General features: G+C 32.8%; 1 protein-coding gene across 1 annotated transcript in view; it reads right to left on the reverse strand.

Moving 5' to 3' along the window:
- Window positions 1–3,349: 3,349 nt before the first annotated feature.
- Window positions 3,350–24,420, reverse strand: part of LOC122267606 (furin-like protease 2) — a gene marked incomplete in the record, with an annotated part of 326,186 nt that continues 305,115 nt past the window's right edge. Inside the window, 14 exon segments of the mRNA XM_086539276.1 lie at window positions 3,350–5,521; window positions 5,688–5,860; window positions 6,360–6,641; window positions 6,851–7,050; window positions 7,252–7,531; window positions 7,873–8,019; window positions 8,180–8,298; window positions 8,594–8,741; window positions 8,852–9,039; window positions 9,185–9,406; window positions 9,827–10,004; window positions 10,130–10,288; window positions 10,541–10,704; window positions 10,986–11,031. Coding sequence (XP_086395402.1) covers window positions 5,363–5,521; window positions 5,688–5,860; window positions 6,360–6,641; window positions 6,851–7,050; window positions 7,252–7,531; window positions 7,873–8,019; window positions 8,180–8,298; window positions 8,594–8,741; window positions 8,852–9,039; window positions 9,185–9,406; window positions 9,827–10,004; window positions 10,130–10,288; window positions 10,541–10,704; window positions 10,986–11,031 — 2,465 coding nt within the window.

Below are 24,420 nucleotides of genomic sequence, written 5' to 3' on the forward strand. Positions count from 1 at the left end.
TCTACTTCTCCCTTTGCACAAGTAATCACTTATTTCTCGTACTTATTCACAGTAAAACTGCTATTATTGTTGTAAACCTCAACTAGAATATCTGTTCTTGTTGGTTGAAATCGATAGGACTGAAATGACTTGATGTTTTCTGATGTAAACAAATAAACTTATCTATTTGGCAAATACACAAAATATCATCAATTACCCATACATATATATCTATATACATAGATATATATGCATATAAATATATGTATCTATGTATTGAGTTACAAGTAACCTTCTCTGGGCAGGCAGTCTTTAAAACAACTTTCCCTTCAAGTTTAACCTAAAGGTTATTTGTGCCATTATTTTACAAAAATGCTGGCATAAAAAATATTCACGTTTCCATGACCTCAACAAAAATCTTGTGTTTGAGTTTCAGTCTGGCTAGAACTTTCAGATTACTTTGTCATTGAATGCACTCACTCGGCAAAGATTTCTAAATAAGGGGCTGGTAGTGTCTCTCTCCTATGCTTGTGCACAAAATGGCAAAATTCTTAAACATGATTTGCATGACAATGCCCTCATCACCTATAAATAAATATAGTAGAGCGTGTAGTGTCAAGTCACAAGTGGGACTTCCAACTACTTTTCGATATGTGACTGCTTACGTGAACTTCTTATCAAAGTCTTACTTACATAAGATACAAGATGTTAGTGCAAAATGGTTGGATTCTTTTTGATTCATAATAAAAGAAGAAACAATCAGGTCAGTGAGCTGTAAAAGAAATACTCATTATGGTTACAAGTGAAAAATCATCCCCAAAAATTACTTTACCTATATGCTTATTTTTAGGGTCACATATCACCCATTCATCTATTTCTCATACAAAAAGCTAAAAATATGTCAAGTCATGTAAGAACAAACAGGATATTAAGGACATACACCTACAGCTGTCTCTGGCATTAGTTATTCTGACAGTAATGACTAGTTAACTAAGTCAAAATGCAAACCTTCAATATTACTCAACATAGCTCAAAGGTTTCCCTAGATGCTTTGAATCACATGTGTTAGGCTAACATGTCTGGGACCTGGAAAAAAAGTGATATGCTCTTTTCTCTACAATTCATCAGCGACGGATAGCCTGTAGTTATCAGAATGTTTACAAATGTGGTAGTAACAATGGACGACCTTGGAAGATGGTTAACATATACCAACAAAATACTGTGTTGTATTAGAATCACTTACGTAGGGACTTCTTTGTTGGACTCACTCAATATTTCATATCTTCGCTCTCACTGAAGTAATCCTAAATGACACATATTTTTTACATATTTTTTTCACATTTACTATGCATGCATAATGTACAATATTTACCATATCACTGAAAATCTCATAAGATTACTAAATTTACAAAAAGTGAGTATTGCACACTGCACAACAGAATATCAATAATGATAATTAAGAAATAATGAAAAATAAAAAAGGTATAATGTAGCATATAATCCTGACATAGTGACAGTTCAATCTTTTTTGCTATAAAATGTATTTGTATACATGGAAGAAAAAAAAAAGAAAATGTTTTTTACCTTTGAAAGTCAAATGTGGAATTTACACTAAATGCTTCAAAATCTAAAATATTTTGCTGAAATTTCTAAAATTTTACATGACAACCAGTTTTCTAAGAGTGTTATTGTTGGAAATGATTACTTCAAGGAATTTCAACCACTATGCCATGGATTAAAAATTTCCAGTTAAAAAAAAAATCTGATTTTGTTTTTCCTTCACTTGGGAAATAAAAAAAAATCATAAGGTTGGCTAGCATTATCACAATAGCTTTGTTCTTTTTCCTTTTTGAATTGAAAGAATGGGGAAGACATTTCACGAAATATCTTGACAAAATTATTAGATGTTTTATTCTGATCGAAGAGGGAATAGAACTCATTCACAGGATAACATGGCTATTACACGGACATAATCAATAACATGGGCAATATAAAAAGACTAACTACTTTTAATCATTAAGGCCACCCTATCACAAGGCATTATGTCCTTGTTTGTGACATTATGAAGTATATTTTACATAATTTATGGCACCACAATCATCAAACTCAATGTATCTTTGTGACCCCTTGATTGAGCACTTGACTCACTCCTCCGTGAATTAATGAAATCATCTGCTTTTCCTGAGAGAACAACTTATTACAGCACAGGTTTATATTATATATATATATATATATATATATATATATATATATATAATATATATATATATATATATATATATATAATATGTATATATATAAAATATATATATATATATATATATATATATATATATATATATATATATATATATATATATATATATATATATAAATATATATATATATATATATATATATATATATATTTATATATATAAAAATATACATATATATACATATTATATACATATTATATATATACATAAATAAATATATATATATATATATATATATATATATATATATATATAAATATATAAATATATAAATATATAAATATATATATATATATATATATATATATATATATATATATATATATATATTATATTATATATATAAATGTGTGTGTGTGTGTGTGTGTGTGTGTGTGGTGTGTGTGTGTGCGTGTGTGCGTGTGTGCGTGTGTGCGTGTGTGCGTGTGTGCGTGTTGTGCGTGTTGTGCGTGTTGTGCGTGTTGTGCGTGTTGTGCGTGTTGTGCGTGTTGTGCGTGTTGTGCGTGTTGTATGTGTATGTGTATGTGTATGTGTATGTGTATGTGTATGTGTATGTGTATGTGTATGTATATGTATATGTATATGTATATGTATATGTATATGTGTATATGTGTATATGTTTATATGTTTATATGTGTATATGTATATGTATATGTATATGTAAATATATATATATATATAATATATATATATATATATATATATATATATATATATATATATATATATATATATATATATATAATATATATATATAATATATATATAATATTATATATAATATATATATATAATATATATATATATATATATATATATATATATATATATATATATATATATATATATATATAATATATATATATATATATATAGATATATATATATATATAATATATATATATATATATATATATATAATATATATATATATATATATATATATAATATTATATATATATATAATATATATATATAATATATATATATATATATATATATATATATATATATATATATATATATATATATATAATATATATATACTGATTAACCGAGCAAATAATTTAATTGAAAACTTAACTTTTGCTGAAGAATCTTATATAAAAATGTTTCTTCTTTTTACAGATTCAGTCTAAAGAGCCATATCTTTCAACAGATGATTTCACTGAATAATTTTATGGTATAGCAAAATTAAATGAATATTTCATTTGACTTTTGTCTCATTCGTACTATTTTGGAACATTACCCAACTGCTTTTGAACTACTGAAACCCCTGCCCCTTGAAACGCTAGCATTATCCCTTTCACAAGACGAATTACCTTAATCTAAAAGCAGAAATATGCCAGGGATCACAAGAATTGCTTTCTCTTTTTACGAACATCACATTCTGGAGTATCTGAGCAGCAGTCTCAAAATCTTATCACTGCTTCCTTTAAAGATCAAGCTAATAGCACTAGACATAACAGAAAAAGTTCAGACCTTCAGTGGAGTAAAGTGATACTCCCTTCTAAGAATGTTTCTCTGAAGTATTTCTTTGAGCTTTTACAAATATGTGACATATCAGTTGACATGTTCTCTCATCAGAGCTGTCACATCTGAGGGGCTGTCACTCTGACTAGACTAGGCCCTCATTGCGTCATTGGTATAGAGCTGTGTTAACATTTTTGTGAACACCAATATCTGACCAGAATGAAAAGGTCAGTCTGTGTGAGTTTGAAGATGTGGTCCTTAATTTTCATATAGAAATCATGTGGCACACTTATGCCCAATATTGTATCACATCAGTAAGTATTTAGCATTGCAACAGCACCATACTTCATTCCAATATCAAAAGGGGGGAAAGAAATTCACTTACAAAATATGTCTATCGGCAACTTCAGATCTATACACACTGATTTGTTATGTTCTTTAAATGTATTGGATATACATAAAGCAAAATACCCGATACATTAACTCAAAATAACGCCATACAAAATATAAAAATTAGAGCTATAAAATGTATTTCATCAGTATTAGTAATACTAACAATAATAATGTGGTCCAACCATAATCAATGGTAATCTATAATTAAGTTTTGAGGTTGGCTGACATTCTCCAGTCATTGACTAAAAATTCTTATTAATCTGAGGTAAACCTTACTCTGTATTCTGTACTTTCTTTTTAAAGAATGGTAAATGAATCAAAAAAATTGTTTTAGTGATGTGATCAGGCCACACACATTGAAAAAAAGAAGAAAAAAGCACTTTCACACCAAATTCTTCGAGTAGAAACAACACGAAAAAAAAAGAAATAAAAACGATGAATGATACATTCATGCTTGTTCTAAATCTCTTCCAGTCACCACAGAATATGAGAAATACTAACACGCACACAAATGGTTCATATTTCACAAACTTCAATGTCTTTTACTTTTTTCTTCTTTTCTCCTATAAAAAGATGCAGCTAAAACACCTTTAGAGAGGTAATATACATCAGAAATCTTAAACAAAAATCAATAATCAATCAGCAGAAAATTACATTTTATTTTTCTTAAACGGCCAACAGTAAAGCGAAATATATGTCTATAAACATTCAACTCTTTCAAATATCTTTTTCTTATCTTTGACAATCAGACTATGTGGAATGAGCAACAAGCTTACCTCAGTGTTTAAATATTTGGTATTAAAAGCTATAACCATAAATAAATTCATATGCGTGATATGTTTGCCATCATTTTTACATGCCATCTCCAATCAAATATTTCTTTTTTGCTATACTGATATACAGTTACACAGTAGCTTTTCTTATAGTCATAGTGCCCTATTAACTCTGTAATTATATTTCTCTATATCTTCATGTATAGAAAAAAACATTATCAATAAAAAAGATGATATGACACATAATAAATAAAACCTCTCGCATTCAAAACCTATGTATTACGGCTGCTTCTCCCAGTCTTCCACGAACTTTGACCTGAGGATCAATTAAGTATTTCTCTAACTATGAGCTGAGACTACCAGTAGCATCACTGCTTGTTGCTGGCTCTGTGCAAATTACCCACAAGCAATTATTCATGCCGACCATTTCTCTTTTCCGTCTCGTTTTGCCCCATAGTTCACTTTCTCCTCTAAAGGAAGGCCACCTTAAGTTTTCATGTAGAGCAGTTCGTTCTCTCTCTCGTCCTCCGAGTCGTCCTCTGTGTACGGGGTTAGAGTGAGTGAAACGCGTTCAGACATACTCCCATTCTTGAGGGCACTGTAGTCATAGTCACTTCTCCAACAGAGGGAGCCTGTTGATCTGGCCTGTAAAATGTGGAAAGAAATCAATATATAAATTCACTGCTTAACGAAATTCATGAAATATAGCTTTGTTTGGTCTGGTAATTGTTATATTGTTAACCTATCTTTCATTTCAAATGTATATCACAATTCTGAATTACTAAGCCATACAAAGAAACAAATAACTCACCTGAAGCACAGTGAAGACAGCACCAAATATTAACAAATTCACAGAGCAAATAACAACCACTAGATAGGTGACAGAAGAGAAATATGTCTCTACAGGAGGAGTTTGATGCAGACCAGTCTTTAAGCTTAAGGCAATTCTTCTCTTGTCTGCAGACACTGCTCCATAACACTGGCCTGAAAAAGAAAGGAAAAGTGTGATATTTAGTAATGACTTATAAGATCTAATGTCACCTATTTTATAATAGTATCAATACAAGAAATACATTGTATAATTATTATCATAAGCCAAGACATGATATACCAAATAATGTAAAGTCCAAAAAGTATCTTTGCTCTTTCTTCATCCTGTTATACCAAAAATCAAACCTGATACATACAACTATGAGAGAACATGTAACTTGAATAATGCATCTCCTTCTTATTGTATGTCATAAGCCTCATTTCTCAAATATTTAAATGTCAATACAACATCTAAATATCTAAATGATATAAGATGTTGACATTAAAAACAGAAAGAATCAATAAGTAAAGTCAGTTAACCACTTAGATGCTAATGTGGGTTAGCTTTACATAATCACTCTCAGAAGTCTTACATTTACACCAAGTACATTTGACTTGAAACATCTTTCAAGGTACCCTTCAACTAAAGACTCAAACTTGCAGTGTGACAAACCTGTCAAAGGATCACAAGAGCAGCAGGTGTTATGCTCTTCCTCCAAGATGCCGGGAGGGCAGCAGATGCGACAGGTGCCCGAGGCTGTGTGCAGGGACTTGGGTGACTGGCAAGAGGTACAGCTCCTCTCTCCCCCTGAGGAGCAGGTCAAGCAGGAAGAGCTGCATGGCTCACACCTCTGGGAGGAGAGGTTGTAGTATCTGCCTGAGCGGCACTCAATGCACATGCCGCCATCCAGGGTGAGGTAGTCGCGGCAAGATGTGCAGTCATTGAGACCCGAACCTGTGTGAGGGAGACATAAAAAGCACAGGCCTTTAACTAAAGAGGCAGAACCAAGGAGACATGAAAAAAAAGAAATGAGTAAAAAAATAACAATAATCAAAACGAAATAGAACATGATTTAACAAAACAATAATTATTCCATGAACTAAACACACATGTAAAATCAGAAAAATCAGAAAGGCTCTCTGACTGGCGGTCAGTGTACTCACCTCTGCATGTCTTGCAGTTGTGGTAACATGGTAGACATTCACTCTCTTGTGGATAGTGGGATTCTGGGCAGGACTGGTGACAAGTGCCATCCAGAAGGAAGGATCCATTCTGGCACAATGCGCACTGGTCAGCTCTGGGTCCATAGCAGGTCTTACAAGAGGCATCACATGCTGAGCACACACCTCTGTCACTGTAGGTTCTAAATGGGGAAAAAAAGTGGTTGTTAGAGAACAGTAACCACTGCACTTCTTATCTGGATATAGGTAATAAAAAGAGAAAAAAGAAAATAAGAAAGAAAAGATTACCTAAATTACCTAATTACCTAAATAATCCTTTCAACAAAATTAAAATAAATTAAAATTCAAGCCCTTCATACTATTTCATCTCCTCTAATACTCACCCATCAGGACAGGAAGAAACGCACTGGTCCACATGCAGGTAGAACTGTGCTGAGCATGAGGAGCATGAGGTATATGAGGAGCAGGTCTCACAGCCGTGAGCACAAGGCAGACACCGACCACGCTGGGCAAAGAAGCCGCTAGGACAGGTTTGGACGCACTGGGAGTTCATCAGGAACCGCTGCTGTGCGCAGTGTAGGCACTGGTCCTCCCTGGTGCCAATGCAGGCCAGGCACGATGGGTGGCATGCCTCGCATGCGCCAGAGGGGCTGGCATACTCATCTGGGTGTGTGAATAAATTACTATGTAGCTAAACTCACTTCAAGGAAAAAATAAAGAAAAAATAGAGATAAAATAGAACCATCTAAACAAAAACCCTTAATCATAACTCTCCTATATTCTGAATGCACATCAAAACGGGCCAAACACACATAAATGTACTCGTACACTAGCAAATGCCTTATGACCACTTATAGCAAGCACATCCACAAATTCCTAATTACTTTTTTTTCTAAAGCACACAATTTTCTTATTCAATCTTGTATTCTACAACAGTGTTTTAATGACAAAAAATACAATCAAGGCGATTTTCAACCTCGTCTTTCCTTTGCTTGGAGACTTACTGAGATGACAATGATTGGACCGAGCGACACAGCGACCTGATTTGGTCCTCCAGCCTTCGATACAGGAGGTGCAGGAGTCACTGGTGCAACTTGCACAGCCAGAGGGGCAAGACAGACATGCTTGTGTTGCTGCATCACCATATGTTCCTGCAACAAGCAACAATAACAGTGAAGCTTTCATAGTAATGGATTCAAAAAAAGATTTCAAGAAAAATAAACTTCAATGCTTATCTTGAAGTATAATCCCTGTCAATTTTGACCCTTGAGATGACAACAGACATTAAAAAAAAATCTCTTGGCACAGTACCTTTTGGACAACGATAAACGCACTTCCCACGATGAAGGAAGGAGTTTGGTCTACAAGAAGCACAGTCTGCGTTGGAGCCTCCAACACATGTCAAGCACTGTGGGTAACAGGTTCCACATCTGCAACAGACAATAGTAATTCATTAGTATCTATTACTTACAGAATATATCTGAAATATGACTTTACTTTATGGTGGTGTAAAGGCAATGTGTATTTAGCAGAAACTTTATTAAGAATTTTCAATTTTGATCTTTTTCTGGACTAGCTAAATGTGGTAGCTATGGCTTAGCTATGATGTTTGGTCAGTCAGGCATACTAAATGCATTTTTTATTCACTATATTTCAACTTGGGATATATTCTATAGACAAAAAAATCAAACAAAATAAACAGCCCAGCATTAAGCCACAACTCACGAATTATTGTCAGTCTCGAAGTAGCCATCAGGACACCTTGTTGTACAGGTACCGTTGCTGAGCAAGAGATTATGGCTACATCTATTGCACTGTCCTTGGCCAGTACACTCAGTGCAGTGACCTCCACAATTAACACAGGTTCCATTCACTGAGAAAATACAAAATAGGCTTTAGCGTGGAATTATACACTTCAACTACATTTGTTCAAGCTTAACATTTCATCACAGACTCTAATGTTTATCTGGAAAAAATACTTACCTGGATAATATCCCTCTAGGCAAGTTTCGACACAGATCCCAAGGTGGAGAACGTACAGCATGCTAGGATGACACGCAACGCACTGGTTCTGAGCTGGCCCACTGCACAGAGCACAGGATGAATCACAGCCCAGGCACTCCCTGTCCTCTGACCCGTAGGTTCCTTCAGGGCAACTCCCAACGCATTCACTGAAGATGTGTTAAAAGTGTGTTTAGAGAGTGAGAGAGAGGACATATTGTCATCTTATTTTGTAGTTGTCTTTATATTGACAACTTTTCTTATCATTGACCTCAGCAACACTCATTATATAATAAAAAGCATACAAAAACTTACCCTTCGAGGCTATAGTGATGACAGGCTTTACACTTGTCAGGTCCAGGTCCAGAGCAGCCCCCAAGACACTGACTGTGGCATACCTCAGACTCGAAAAACTTGTTATTAGCGTTGCCACTATTCTCTGCTGCAGGCACTTGGTTTGGCCCGGGTATAATCTTCCCATCGGCTGTGGCATATGTGGCATCTGGAGTTGACCCTGCGAGGATCTGGTCTAAAATACTGTTGACAGAAAAAAGTTTTTTTTATCATAAATGTATAAAAGAAAACATACATAAATATCCATTACTTACTATTTACCCTTACAATCCTGAATAACATGATACTATAGTAGCAAAATACTGATCACAAATACCATTAAGTTAAAACACCTGCCATTTCTGCCAATAATAACAGAACATATGACGAATGATGATCAAGATTCATTCCAACAAAAATGCTATAAGGATGTTATTGGATGGACAAGTAACTAAGTGGTCTCAAAGTACCTAATGCAGAATGTGATACAACAAACAAATGTCAAACAAAAGGTTATGATAAAAAAAAAATTAAAAAAAAATAAAAAAATACTGCTAACATCTCCCCTACAGACAATTCAACAATCTGACACAAACTAGGCTAACATAAGGTTCAAGCTAGTACCTGATGGTTAAGGGACTGTGAGAGGGTCTTCGAGAGGGAAACAGGGGTGCTGAGGAGGACTGGGTGGGACGGGCCTGAGGGAAGGAAAAGGAATCTGACCCCTGGGGCTGCTCGGAGCGAAGGCGGCCTGGAGGCTCCCTAGTGCCATGAAGGATGAGCTGCCACTGCATTAAGACACCTGCCACAGAGAATAAAGAAATGCATTAAAACAATATAATAGAGGAATATATAAGTATACTAATTTTTCAAATAACAAGTAACATTACATCTCAACCACCAAATATGTTAAAATGAGACTCTGACCTGGATGATGGACTTGTCTAGTTCCAGCATTGGTCACAATAAGCCTCCAAGTTCCAGCTGCCTTTTCTCCCCAAAAGTGGACAGATAAGAATGGCCAGTCATCAAACTTCTCTGAGTAAACGTCTCGAGGTCTCTCAAAGAGAAGCGTGGATGTTGTTCCTGTTGAAATTTGGCAAGTGAAGAAACTAGAGTATAAGTACTGAAATAACTTCTGATACCAGTCAATAAATACATAAAGTATATAAATACATATAAGCAAGAAAGATCTTTAAAAGCAATTCTTTATTAGAATCATAACAGTAAATAATTATTGACCATAAATAATCCATCCCCCCTCTAAAAAAAAAAAAAAGGAAATAAATAAATACATACTTCATGTTAAACAAACATTCAACATTATAAAAAACTTACCCGAGGGAGACACAAGTTTAATGTTGATATTTCCTCTGGGCAGGAAACGCAGAGACACTCTTGCCTGCACATGCTCCAAGTATCGCACTTCGGCTGAGGTTCCAGCACAACCGTCAGTGGTGATCTCTGCGATCACAGACTCTCCCGTAATGGTTGGAATTGTCCTACAATTATGGGAATACATGAGTAAATGAATGAAAAATATGTGATATCAATATGTATAACGAAAGACAATAAAAACAATAAGATATTTATGGTTACTCTTCAGGAAGGATGCAACTTATTAAGTAACAACAGGTCATCAAAAATAATCTTTGCAACTTAAACTAGTGACCTCTGAGTCAAGCAGAGAAACATTTGAATGACATTGAATGACCATTTTCACATCGCCTTTACCATCATTCATCACATCATACCACTCAAAACAATGAGGTAAGACACTTACTGCTTAGTTCTATCCTTCACGCTCTGACACACGTGCTGAGGAGGAACTGTGTTTGTATAAAGAATAACCAACTAATATTATACTTATAAATATATTTAAATAATATTTAATTCAATTTATTATATATTTTTTTTATTTTTTTTTGTTTAATTATTACATATATTTAATTCATTTATTTATATTTTATTTTTTTTCATAAATCTAATTTGAAATAATCTTACTAAGATTTTCACAAATACTCCAACCAACTCCAATTGTGTTCAAATATAAATATCTAATCTAAATTTATTTCAATAATTCTAATAATTATATTTACTACATAAATTTATAAAAAATAATGTGCTTTATTAACTTTACCCTTATGGAGTAATTTTCTTACCTTCCATACTACACACATAATCAAAAAAACTAACAATATATATTTCTATACACAAACTACTAAATTTAAATTATAAGTAAACCTTTATTATAATATTATTATAAGTATTTTAATCAACTTATTCTTAAAAACATATCAAAACACAAAATTCTTCATAAATCATAGATACACCTCACCAATTTAATTCAATATAAATATAATATATTTATAATCACCAATAAATAAAACTCACATATACAATATCTAAAAACAACAAAACAAATTTATTTAATTATAGATCATAATAATTTTTACCCAAATTTTTATAACGGTTAGTATGTTTTTAAGTTAATTAAACTCACATCTATTTTATATAATTTTTATACTAAAAGTCGATTTATATATTTAAATTTTATTATGGTATAATATTGTATATTTAATTTATTTATGATATATGTTTATCTTCTAATTTTCCACCTAGTTAATTATTAATCTTTTTCGAATTTAAATGTTTTATATTTGTTTATTATATTATTTTTCCTACGTATTTTACATCAGCGCTTCTTGGATTTTTTGGCCAACGGAGTTTTATCTTTGAATCCAGATTTGGAGTTATATTTTCTCAATTTCACAATCATATTATAATACCAATCAAAAGTTCACACATTATCCCATTGGCTTTTTTTAGTGAAATTTTTAGTAAGTGTAGTGTTATTAAGGATTTTGAAGATTTTTTGGGGTTTGTAGATGGAGTCTGTATATATGCTTAGTTTAAATTTGAAGGATGTTGAGTTGACGCTATTGAGTTTTTGTATATTATAGATTAATTTTTTATATTTTGGTATTGGATTGATGTTTTTGTTTTTATGATTTAAAACAAATTGAGATATTTCGTTTATTCCAACAATATTATGGGACTGTTTATTTTTTAATAGTACAGCCCCCTGCGCAAATTTTGTGTTGGACCTGGTTATGTTGGAAGCCGCTTGTTGGTGGGTGTGTATACGTATTTAAGATGTGAGATCAACGTGGAATCTCAATTTGTTCGAGGTGATAGTTTATTAAATCGCTGGTTGGGGTGGAGAGGTTTGTTGGTGTGTTTGTTCTCCTGTGTTATTTTCACCGCTTATTAATAACGCTCCTTTTTTTATTTTTTAAATTATAGATTTTTTGATTTTTTTTTAAATTTTATTTGTGAGTTTTTTCGTTGTGATAGGTGAAATATAGTAGGAGGAATATCGATGTGGGGGAAGATATGTCCTTTGTTTTTAGGAATATTATGTGATGGTATTATCATGATTAGCTATAAGTGGCTATTATTGTATTTTGTTGTATATCTAAATTTATTGTTGAGGTGATGTAGACAACTTGCTCATTGTATACATGATCTTTTTATATTTTTTGTTTTTTCTTAAATACTAATTTTAATAAAAATTGTTTTTCTGAAAATAACAAATTAAATTTTAATAAATAACCATTCATATAAATTTTTTTTTAATTTTTTTAATAATTCAACTTATTTTAATTATTTACAATAAATAAAATTTTCATTTATACTCATCTTCAAAAACTTATTCTATACATACCATAATAAACCATAATAAATACACTAAATAAAAATTCCTTATTTAGAAATATATTATTATTATTTATTTTTTAATTTACCATTCTATTAATATAATTATATTATATTTTTAATTCATAATTTATCTTAATTATATAATATCATAAATTTTTATATTAATAATTTTTATTACTCACTATTATCTCAATCTTTCAAAATCCCCAAACCCACCAATAAAACCAACTAATAACTCTCCTCAAATACACCCAAACATCTTTAATTTTTAATTATCCTTCTTTATAAATTTTTTTAGCTAACTACTATACTCAATAACAAACTAAACAAACACCTCCCAACAAAAAATTACTCACACTCCCTATTTCTAAAAATCAAAACAAAATAAAAAAAACATAAAAAAATTATAAAAATTCTTATCATCTTTTCATCTTTTTATTATTAAATTATGATCAAATTTATTAATAAATAATTTTATAACCATCTATATTATATAAATTTTTAATTAGAAATTGTTTTTTCTTTTTCATTTTGCTACTACATAAGTTTTTTTTATTCGTTATGAATTAATATTTATTTATATAGTCATCCTCTATTATTTTTCCAAGTATATTAAATGCAATAACATTATTATTTTATTTAAATAAGAAACCAATAAATTTAACGTTATAATCGCTTTGTACATAAATTTATTGGTTAACGTAGCTAATTTCCTAATCATATATTTGTAATCAAATGTTAATTTACATCTATATATTAATTAAATCCACATTTTAGAATCCCACTCAACCCAATTTTGTTCAGTCTCTATTTTATTTTTTGATTGATTATTGTAGGCTGGATATGGTGTTGTTATTTTATTATTTTTCATAATACACAAATATTTTTCCTTTTTTTTCTATCGAGTTCTTGTTGGGGTGTAGTGTAAACATTAAAGGTTTTAATTTTATTTAATTTTTTATCTTAATTTATTAAATTTATCTTTAATTTCTATATTTATTTATAAGAATATCTTTATTATTATAATTTAACTATTATAATTTATTTTCTCACCTATTAAAATTCCATACACTCCTATAAACATTACTCACCCATATTACAAACACAAATTCAAAAAAATATCAATTTTTATATATCATTACTCTTAATTTTTCAAATTATAAATAAAATTTATATAAATCTAAAAAACAATTAACACACAAAACTATAAATAAAACATTAATTTACTGTCAACCCATCACCAAACAACCCAAAACCACAACAAAAAAACCAACACCAAAAAAAATCAAACCTCCTAAACTTATAATCTTTAAATAATAATTCATCTACAATCTCATCATACTACTATTCAAAACTCGACTACAACACACAAATCATAAAATACTACAATTATAACTAAATACAATAAAAAAAAAACCATCCATCTAAAATCAAAAATTTTCTACTACATCATATACAAAAACACAAAAAAAAACAATAATAATCTCAATAAATAAATCTCCATAAAAAATTTCTATCAAATATTAAAACTCAACTAAAACTATTTATATAAAATAATCTAATCATAAATCATATATTTTTATTTAAATCATACTATAAACCAAAAAATCAACAACAAAAACCCAAACAAACAACAACAAAAAAAAAAAAAACAAAAAAAAACAAAAATAACACAAAAAACACTCAAATAAAAAAAAAAATCAAACAAAAAAAAACAAAAAAAAACCAACTCACAACAAAAAACACAACAAACCAACAACAAAACAACCACACCATTAACACAAACAACCCCAACAACACAAACAATCAACATACATACAAACCATACAAAAAAACAAACAACAAAAAAAAAACACAAAAATAAACAACAAAACACCCACAAAAACCAAAACCAAAAACCTAAATAAAACCAAAACAAAACAAAACATAATACACCAACAACCCCCACCAAAACCCAAAATCACAACTAAACAAACCCAAACCCCCCCCCACCCCCCCCCCACCCCCCCCCCCCTCCCCAAAAATCCAAAAATCCCCCATAACACAAACCAAACACACAAAAAAAAAAACAAACACCACACACAAACAACAACCCCCCAAAAACAAACCAAAACAAACCCAAAACAAAACAAAAAAAAAAACACCACCAAAAAAAAAAAAAAAACACACCCAACAATAACCAAAAACAATAAAAACCCAAACAAACAAACCACAACCCACAAACACCAACCAAAACAACCACAAAAACAAAAAACCCAAAATACCCTCACACCACAAAAAAATAAACTTAAAATAACCAAATCAAACACAACAACCAACAAACACCCACAAACACAAAAACAACCCAACAAACAAACAAACATAAAAAAAAACCAAACAACCAAAAACAACAAACAAAAAAAACCACTCACCAACAAATAACAAACCACTCACCCCACACAAAAAAATCAAACACTAAAAATCAATTCACACTCTATTACAATCTTTAAAAACAATAAACAACTCCAAAATCAACCCAAATAAAACCAACACTTAAAAATAAAAACAAATAACAACAAAAACCCCCAAACCCCATTAACAACTAATATTTTTAATCTAAACACTATTTTATAAACACTAATAACCAACAACACCTTAAAAAAATATCAACAAAACCCTAATATAACAAACAACACATAACCATCCATTCACACTCCACCCCAACCAACCCCAACCTCTCAACAACCACACAAACACCACACCTCCCCACCCAACCCAACTAAACCATCAAAACAACCCACCAAACCAACCACAAACCACACACACACAAAACAAACACACCAACCACCCCACCACACCCCCCCACAACAACCAACCCCAACCACACAAACACAAAAAAAAACCACAATACCCCCAAACACACCCACACAACAACCCAACTCCCACCCCCATCCACAAACACCCAACCCACCACCAAAAAAAATACATTTTCTTCTTATTTTATAACAAACAACCACCTCTCACTTATTCCTACTAATTTTTTCCCTAATACGATTCCTCTTTACCTCTTCAACTTCAAAACCTACCCATAACAAATCAAATAATCATATTATAAATTATTTTCATTATAAAACTCTATTTCAACTTATTTTTTCTTATTTAAACTGGGTAAAAATTTATTTATAAAACTTAAATGTTCTCTCTCCATAATATTAGAGAGAGAGAGAGATGGAGAGAGAAAGTTTATATATATTTTATATATATATATATATATATATATTTATATATATATATTTATATACTGAAATATATGTTTTATATATCTGTATATACCTGTGTATATAATTTATATTTTATTTATAAAATATATATATATTTTATATTATATATAATATATTATATTGTATATAGTAGAAAAGATTGATAGATAGATAGATAGAGGGAGGAGAGGGGAGAGAGAGAGAGAGAGGAGAGAGAGAGACGAGAGGGAGGAGAGAGAGAGAGAGGAGAATGAGGAGGAGAGAGAGAGAGATGAGGAGAGAGAGAGAGTGAGAGGAGAGAGAGAGGGAGAGGGAAGAGATAGAGATAGAAAGAGGGGGAAATAAATAGATAGATAGACGAGAAAAATGGAGAGAGATAGAGATGGAAATCGGGATAGATAGATAGATAGATGAACGAGGGAAAAAAAAGAAAGAGAGAGAGAGAGAGCGTAGGGAGGAGAGGGAGATAGAGAGGGAGAGAGAGAAAAGAGAGAGGGAGTGGAGAGAGAGAGAGAGAGAGAGGAGAGGGGGGTGGGAGAAAAAGGAGAGAGAGAGAAAGGGAGAGAGAACAGAGAGAGGAGAGAGGAGAGGGAGAGGAGAGAAGAGAGAGAGAGAGAGAGAAGAATATATTTATATTATATTATATATATTATATATATTATATATATATATATATACTGTATATATGTATATATATCTGTATATACCTGTGTATATATATATATATATATATATATATTATATATATATATTATATATATATATTATTTATATATATATGTATAGATGATAGATTGATAGATAGATAGATGAGGGAGAAAGAGAGAGGAGAGAGAGAGGAGAGAAGTGAGAGAGTGGAGAGGAGACGAGAGTGAGGTGAGAGAGAGAGAGGAGAGTGAGAGATGAGAGAGGAGAGATGAGGATGAGAGGAGAGAGGAGGGGAGAGATGAGAGAGAGAGAGAGGGATAGAGATAGAGATAGAAAGAGGGGGAAATAAATAGATAGATAGAGAGAAAAATGGAGAGAGATAGAGATGGAAATCGGGATAGATAGATAGATAGATAGAAACGAGGGAGAAAAAGAGGAAAGAGAGAGAGAGAGAGAGAGGAGAGAGGAGAGACTGGAGGAGAGAGGAAGAGGGGAGAGGAGTCGTCGAGAGAGAGCAGCGAGTTGAGAGAGAGAGACGAAGAGGGAAAGAAAGATGTGATAAAGATACATATATAGTATATAGATATATATTTATATATATATATATATACATACATATATTATATATATATATATATATATATTATATATATATATTTATTATATATATATATATAATTCATATATAATAGCATACAATACAGTATATAATATATCATATATATATAGTATTTATAATATATATTTATATATTATATATATATATATATATATATATCATCCTACGCTCAACTTTCAACAAATGCACTCCCAAACAAGGGTAAGAAGAACATTGGATCATCGGCGACATCATAACATGATAGTGAATTAAAGTCGGAAAAACTATTTCCGGTTCTTTGTGATATTAATACATTGCTCACTATGGAATTCTTCTGCATCGTGTTTATTAATAATTGTGTTGCCATTTATGGAAATTAGACAATTTTGGACTTAGTCTGAATTTGTGTGGTGTATGTTACTGTTATGCTGTCTTTGCTGTCGTTTTGCCTTGCATTTTTTACATCAATTTGCCCGTTGTAAATGGCACTTGTTGCTAAATTGCATGGTATATATATTTTTTAAGATTATTTATCATTTAGTATTTAACGAATACTGTCAATTTATTAGTTGATATGCGGATCTCCTGAATGTTATAAGCGCATGGTCCGGAGTTTTGTTAGTTTTGCATCATATACTTTACTTCTGTTTCTTTCTGTTGTGTGTTTTTTTATTATTGCCGTAATATAAAAATTGATTAACTGATTATTCACGCTTAATATTTTGTCTGTGTTGAATATAGTGTAGATGACTAATACGCCAAAAATCGAGGTGGTATTGATGTACTATTATCATTGGTAGTGTTGTTTAACCAAATCAGATTTGTTCGTGTCTAATGAAAAATAAAATGTGATATGATGGTTAAAACATGTTTATATGATATTTCAATCCTCCATTATAAACATGGGAAATACGTTGAAAATAATGTCAATTTAGAATAGAAAAAACCCATACACACGCATTCAGTGTTTATACTGTATTTACTAATGTTTTTTACAAATAAATAATACAAATGAAAGTGATAATAATAATGTTGATAATAGAAGTTAATGATAACGTTGATAATGATAATGATGATCATAAATGATGATATGATAATAATGATGCAAAATAGCAATGATAATAACCAGCAATACTGAATAACAAAGTACTATACCTAAAATTAACCAACAATAATATAGTTGTGTAAGATCATGTTATTGATAATGTGCAATAACGATGATGCTAAAGGGAATAAACACTCATCTGCTGAATGCTATTTCTATTACCATGCTAATGATGATGCAATTATGATTGATGATAGTAGTGATTAGTATATAATGTCTGATGTATTAAAATGATTAGAATACTATTTATGTGATAATAGATTATGATGCATGATGAATGTATTCACAGTAATTGAGATGATAATATTAATAATGATTAATAATAATGATATCATAATAATGTTTTGATGATATAGCAATCATAATGATGTAATAATAGTGAAAATAATAATGATGAGATAATGATAATGATAATAATAAGTATCAATATTAAGGATTATGATAGTTAAAATCATAAGAATGATAGTAAGATGAATATAATAGTGATGATAATGATCATTATAACAATAATAATAATAGTAATAATGTAATGATAATGGTATTAATTATCAATGATAATAATGATAATAATAATGATATATATAATAATAAAAATAATATAATATAACAATAAATGATAATAAAAATGATAATAATAATAATGTACTATATAATTGTATAAATAATAAAAATGATAATATAATAAATAACAATAAAAAATACTTATGATAATATAGTAATAATGATATAATAATATGTATAATAATAGAATGATATAAGGATAATAGTAATGATAATGATCATAATAACAATGATTATAAATCAGTAGTAATATGATGATAAATAATGATAATAATAATAACTAATAAAGCTATACTTGATAATGGATGTATAATAAATCCTACCATGATGATAATAATGATTACAGTATAGATATGATAATTATTAATGATAATGTGATGCTGTGGTGTAATGGAACAATACTCATTGTATAGATTAAGAATAATAATCATTACTACTGATTAATAACTTAATAATAATAGCAAAGATAATGATAATACGAATCCGACCTCAACGCTTGCTAATGGATGAAATAATGGACAACAAACAATAATGATGATAACTCTGATTATACTGAATACAACTGAGTGTAATTAGTGATATTTAAGTGCCTCATCAGAATAATTGGATTTTGTTAAAGGAAAAAGAATCACATCGATATCACATCTCAACATGTAGAACTTTCCCACATATCTCATTTCTCCTTTGCCTCGAAGACTCTCGATAGGGGCGCAATTCTCACCTTATCTTCGTTTTTTATGTATGCACGGAGAAAAAAAGCTGTACGTCTCATGCATTCCCCTGCACTTCCACATGCTCCTTGAACCTCTAGTATTCAGACTATAGTGTTGCATACTCTTGGTCCTCTTTTATCGGCATGTCTAAGATTCTGTCTCGGGTCTCCACTCTGATTCTCTGTTAGCACAGATACTAACCATTGCAGTTTCTAGACTCAGGGTAGACGGTGGCACTTTTTTGCTCTTTTGGTAATACTGAGTCTAATCCGGAAAGAATCCCTTTTGCGAATGCTTAAAGTCTTGCCAGGGGAAAAAGAGATTGTTCAAGTGTTTGCGACACTTTGGGGAATTATTCCTCGGTAGGATGTAACAACCCCGCGTCTGCCAGATACGAATAAGATGTATGTCAATGGTCATGCGTCCCTTCACACACGCCGACAGCTATGAATATTTTCATACATATTCCCATTCCCATCTCTGCCCATTCATTTTCAGTTCCCTCCCCCCCCAATTCCTATGTTACCCATTCCATATGCCCCCCAACGGATTAAAATTACGCGTCAAGCAGATATAAGGTATTATTATGAAATCATTTTATACACTGTGTTTAGAATGGAAGTATTTAACTTTCATCTTCCGATATATAATTGTATAAAATGTACAAAAAATAAAAAAGATAGTATCCTAGTAATCGTAACTAATATCTGTATCCGCAGTGTTTTGCCAAAACGAAAAAAAAATAAAATAGTATTATGCATGAGAGGAGAAAAAAAAAACAAAAACAAAACAAATACAGATTAAACATATCTTTCAGTGTGAGGTAAGAATTAAATATGATAATCCTGTGCCATTGATAATTGATAACACTACTAGCCCCCCAAAGTGGCTACAAATTACTAAAGCTTGTCTCCTCCTTTCTTCGCTCTTTCCTTTCCCTACTGTTCGCAAAATACATAAAACATTCAAAGTACACTTTCGAAAAATTACTTTCATAGCTAGATTGTAATTTTCCTTGCCCCCATCAAGACTCATCGCAGCAAAAAACAAAGAGAGCCTAAATCTCAGCACGGACTGCATCTCACATGCTGTCATGTTTGACCAGTCGCGACAATTTTGAACTACTTTTATTTTCTGTTATTTCAGACATTGTTCTTACTTTTACAAGTATTATAACTTATTATTTGTTTTTTTCTCACACGCAATTCGACTGATGTGTATATATCCCAATCACGTTACAGCTATTATTGTAGCTTTATCTAGAGAAGAGCACGTACACACATACCGAAATGCAATTGCAAAGGTAAACGATTAACTTTATTTTCACCAATTACACACCAACCCAATATCGCCGTTGGTTGCCAAAACTCTTTACAATATTCTTTCTTTCACCTCTTTCAACTCACGTTTCTCAACTCGTTGGCAAACGCTTGGATGATCACTGAAAAATGCCGTGCGTTTTCAAGGTGGGTGAGGTGACAAGGACAACGCACAAATGCACAACTAATTCAATCAACGTGAGCCTCCATTGCAATGCCAGGCAACGGCAGGTCCCGCTAGGCCAGGATACAAACAAGTCAATATCAGCCTTATATTTTGATGTATCCCTATTTTAATTTTCTTCTTCTTCTTTTAGCCGTTTCAATTGATATATTTTAGATCTCTTGTTTTCCCCCCCCCTTTCCCTCTTCCCCCTCATTTCTGTTGGGCCAATTTCTCGTGCGTTCGTATATAATTCGCTTTTTGTCTCCCTTTCTAATTCGAATTACTCTCCTTTATCTATTATTTTTTTTTCGCTTCTCTTCTCTCTTCTCTCTTCTCTCTACTCCTATCATATGTCTCATCTTTATATATCTTCACATCAGATAACTAATATATTATACCAAACTGACAGAAGGAAAGAAGAAAGAAGAAACTCATCTATCCGTTTTAGTATTCATGGCCATACATACGAATGGACACAATGCAACAACTCTGAAAAAAAAATTAGTCGCGCTACTAGATTCACTAATTTATTTTCTGCAATGTCATAAGCTTGCCCTTAAATTTATTCCGCGTTTATTTGAGTTCCGGAAAACGGTCAATTGATACCTCACGCGTGTCATGTAGGTTAGTTAGAATTTACTTCTTTTATAATATTAACCTGCAGGAATTTGTTTCCTTCGCGACCTGCGCCATAGCAATCAATAACGACCTCGCAAAGATCCTATCTGCATTAAATCACGCACATTATCGTCAAACGGCATGCTCTGTATATCAACGATGGCAATATTAGAATACATGAAGTGATCTGCGTGTTTACAGCGCCCACTAAACACGCCAACTGCACTGCTGGAGGCCATATGGAACAACAGTGATGCATCTTTTGCGTTCTTTTCTCGTCTGTCCTGTCTGCTTTTTTTTCGTTTTTTTTTTAAATAAACTGTGTCTATCAAAGGACATAGATTGCTAAGTTAGCAAGAGTTTAAAGAAATACAAGGTAACTCTCCACATGCAAATGATTGAATGTATCCTTACGACACCTGCCAAGGGAAAAAATATGCTGGTCATTGCCAGCCAAAAACCCGCCGGATTTGGACCCTTTCAGTCAGTAATATTCCGGTTCCGGATTTGGACCCTTCAAGGTCAGTCGGTCAGGTTCGGTCCGGTCAATTTCAATACCATTGAGAGAGTTTTTGGTGCCCGCTCCGCTCTCGCTTCCCCCTAGAATCGATAAGAGCAAATTAAAAAGAAAAAAATGTAAAAATTAACAACAATGCATTCGGTAAAGGAATATTGATGCCACTATGATGGCCCATCTTGACAACTCTATCCGAATGGCCTACTCCCTCTCCTTGCTACGGCCTCACTCAGCAGTTGTGTTGGCCTTTTTTGGCCAGCCCGCTTGGGCGGGAGAAAGGAAGAGAATGAACGGCAACGGAGGCGAAGAAGAGAGACGAAAGAAGAGAAGAAAGAGAAGAGAAAGACGGACTCAGGACCCTTGAGGGTCTAGGTCGTTTTAACTTTGGGTTCTCCCGTTCACGAGGATTGCGAGGGGCGAATACGAAATCGAGTGACAGAAAAGATTGTGGAATTAGGGGAAAGAGAGAAAAATGAAGAAGCACTGGCAAATGAGAGGAAAATGTCATCAGCGACCAAACTTTACTTATGAACCAGTGAACAAGATCAACCCGGTTTGCTTAGACTAAATAACGGAAAAGAAAAAAAAAAAAAAAAAAAAAAAAAAAAACAAAAAAAAAAAAAAGAAAAAAAAAAAAAAAAAAAGAAAAGAATAAGAAAAGAAAAGAAAAGAAAAAAAAATCGAAAAGGGAAGAGGACAACAACTAAATATTCATAACCAAACACCACGTTGTGAAATACAGATGCGAGAAGAATTCGAATTCCACTGTATTGAAACACAATCACATAATAACGATTCAGATGGTACCCATTATTCACGTGTTCACGAGCTATCACAAAGATTTTAGGGAGAGGGAAAAATGGATAAAACGAAAAGGCAAAAATCTAACTATAAACCAAACAAAGCCTCTCTCTCTCTCGTCCTCCTATCTCCATCCTCTCTCCTCTCTCCTTCTCCGATCCTCACTCATCTCCTCCCCCTGCCCATCCACTCTTCAGTCATTTCACCCTCTTCAATCTCTCTCTCTCTCTCTCTCTCTCCTTTTCCTCTTCTCCTCTCCTCTCTCTCCACCTCCTTCCACCCCCCCCCCCCCCCCCCCCCCCCCCCCCCCCCCCCCCCCCCCCCCCCCCCCCCCCCCCCTCTCTCCCTCTCCTCCTCCCCCCTTCCTCGCGCGCTCTGCAATCGCTCTCCGCTTCCCTCGCTCTCCTCCCGCTCTCCCTCTCTCCCCACTCTCCTCTCGCTCTCCCTCCCCCACCCCCCCCTCTCTTCTCTCTCTAGCCTTCTCTCTCGCCTCGCTCTCTCTCCTGTCTCCCTCTCCTCTTCTTCCCCTCTCCCCCCCACCCCCCCCCCCCCCCCCCCCCCCCCCCCCCCCCCCCCCCCCCCCCCCCCCCCCCCCCCCCCCCCCCCCCTCTCTCCCTCTCTCTCTCTCTCACAACACCACACAATCCTATCCTCTCATCCTCTCCTCTCTCTTCTCATCTCTCTCTCTCCTCTCTCTCTCTCGCCTCACTCTCCCTCTCTGTCTCTCTCTCTCTCTCCTCTCATTCTCTCTCTCTCTCTCTCTCTCTCTCTCTCTATCTCTCTTTCTCTCCCCACACACCACCCCTTGTGGTGTGCTCCTCGCTGTGGTTGACACAAACCGCTGGTTTCATTCAAGAGCACCTACAAAGCAAATTACACTGAGCAAGTCTAACTTCCCGAACAACGTCTGTTCGCTGAGATTCCCTCCTCTCCACAAGACTTATTTAGACAGTACAATCTTTACTCTAAAAAATGATATACGGAAAATAGACATGTCGAACTAATATGTCCCGGCTTAATGTTGCTGCAACAGAAATCTGCCCAACCTCGTGCTATCCTAACACTCAAGCCACGAGATGGCACATTAAATATTATTTGTTTTATATGCACAAAATAAAAGGTGGGGAACGGGAGATCTGTAATGTAATAATTGCATTCGTTTAGTCAATTCCATTTTAAGAAAGGGAAGGAAAAAGTGCCCTTTTAATCATTA

This window comes from Penaeus japonicus, unplaced genomic scaffold (genome assembly GCF_977035675.1).
Source record: "Penaeus japonicus unplaced genomic scaffold, GWHDUDI00000001_assembly GWHDUDI00000008, whole genome shotgun sequence".
Lineage (NCBI taxonomy): Eukaryota > Metazoa > Arthropoda > Malacostraca > Decapoda > Penaeidae > Penaeus > Penaeus japonicus.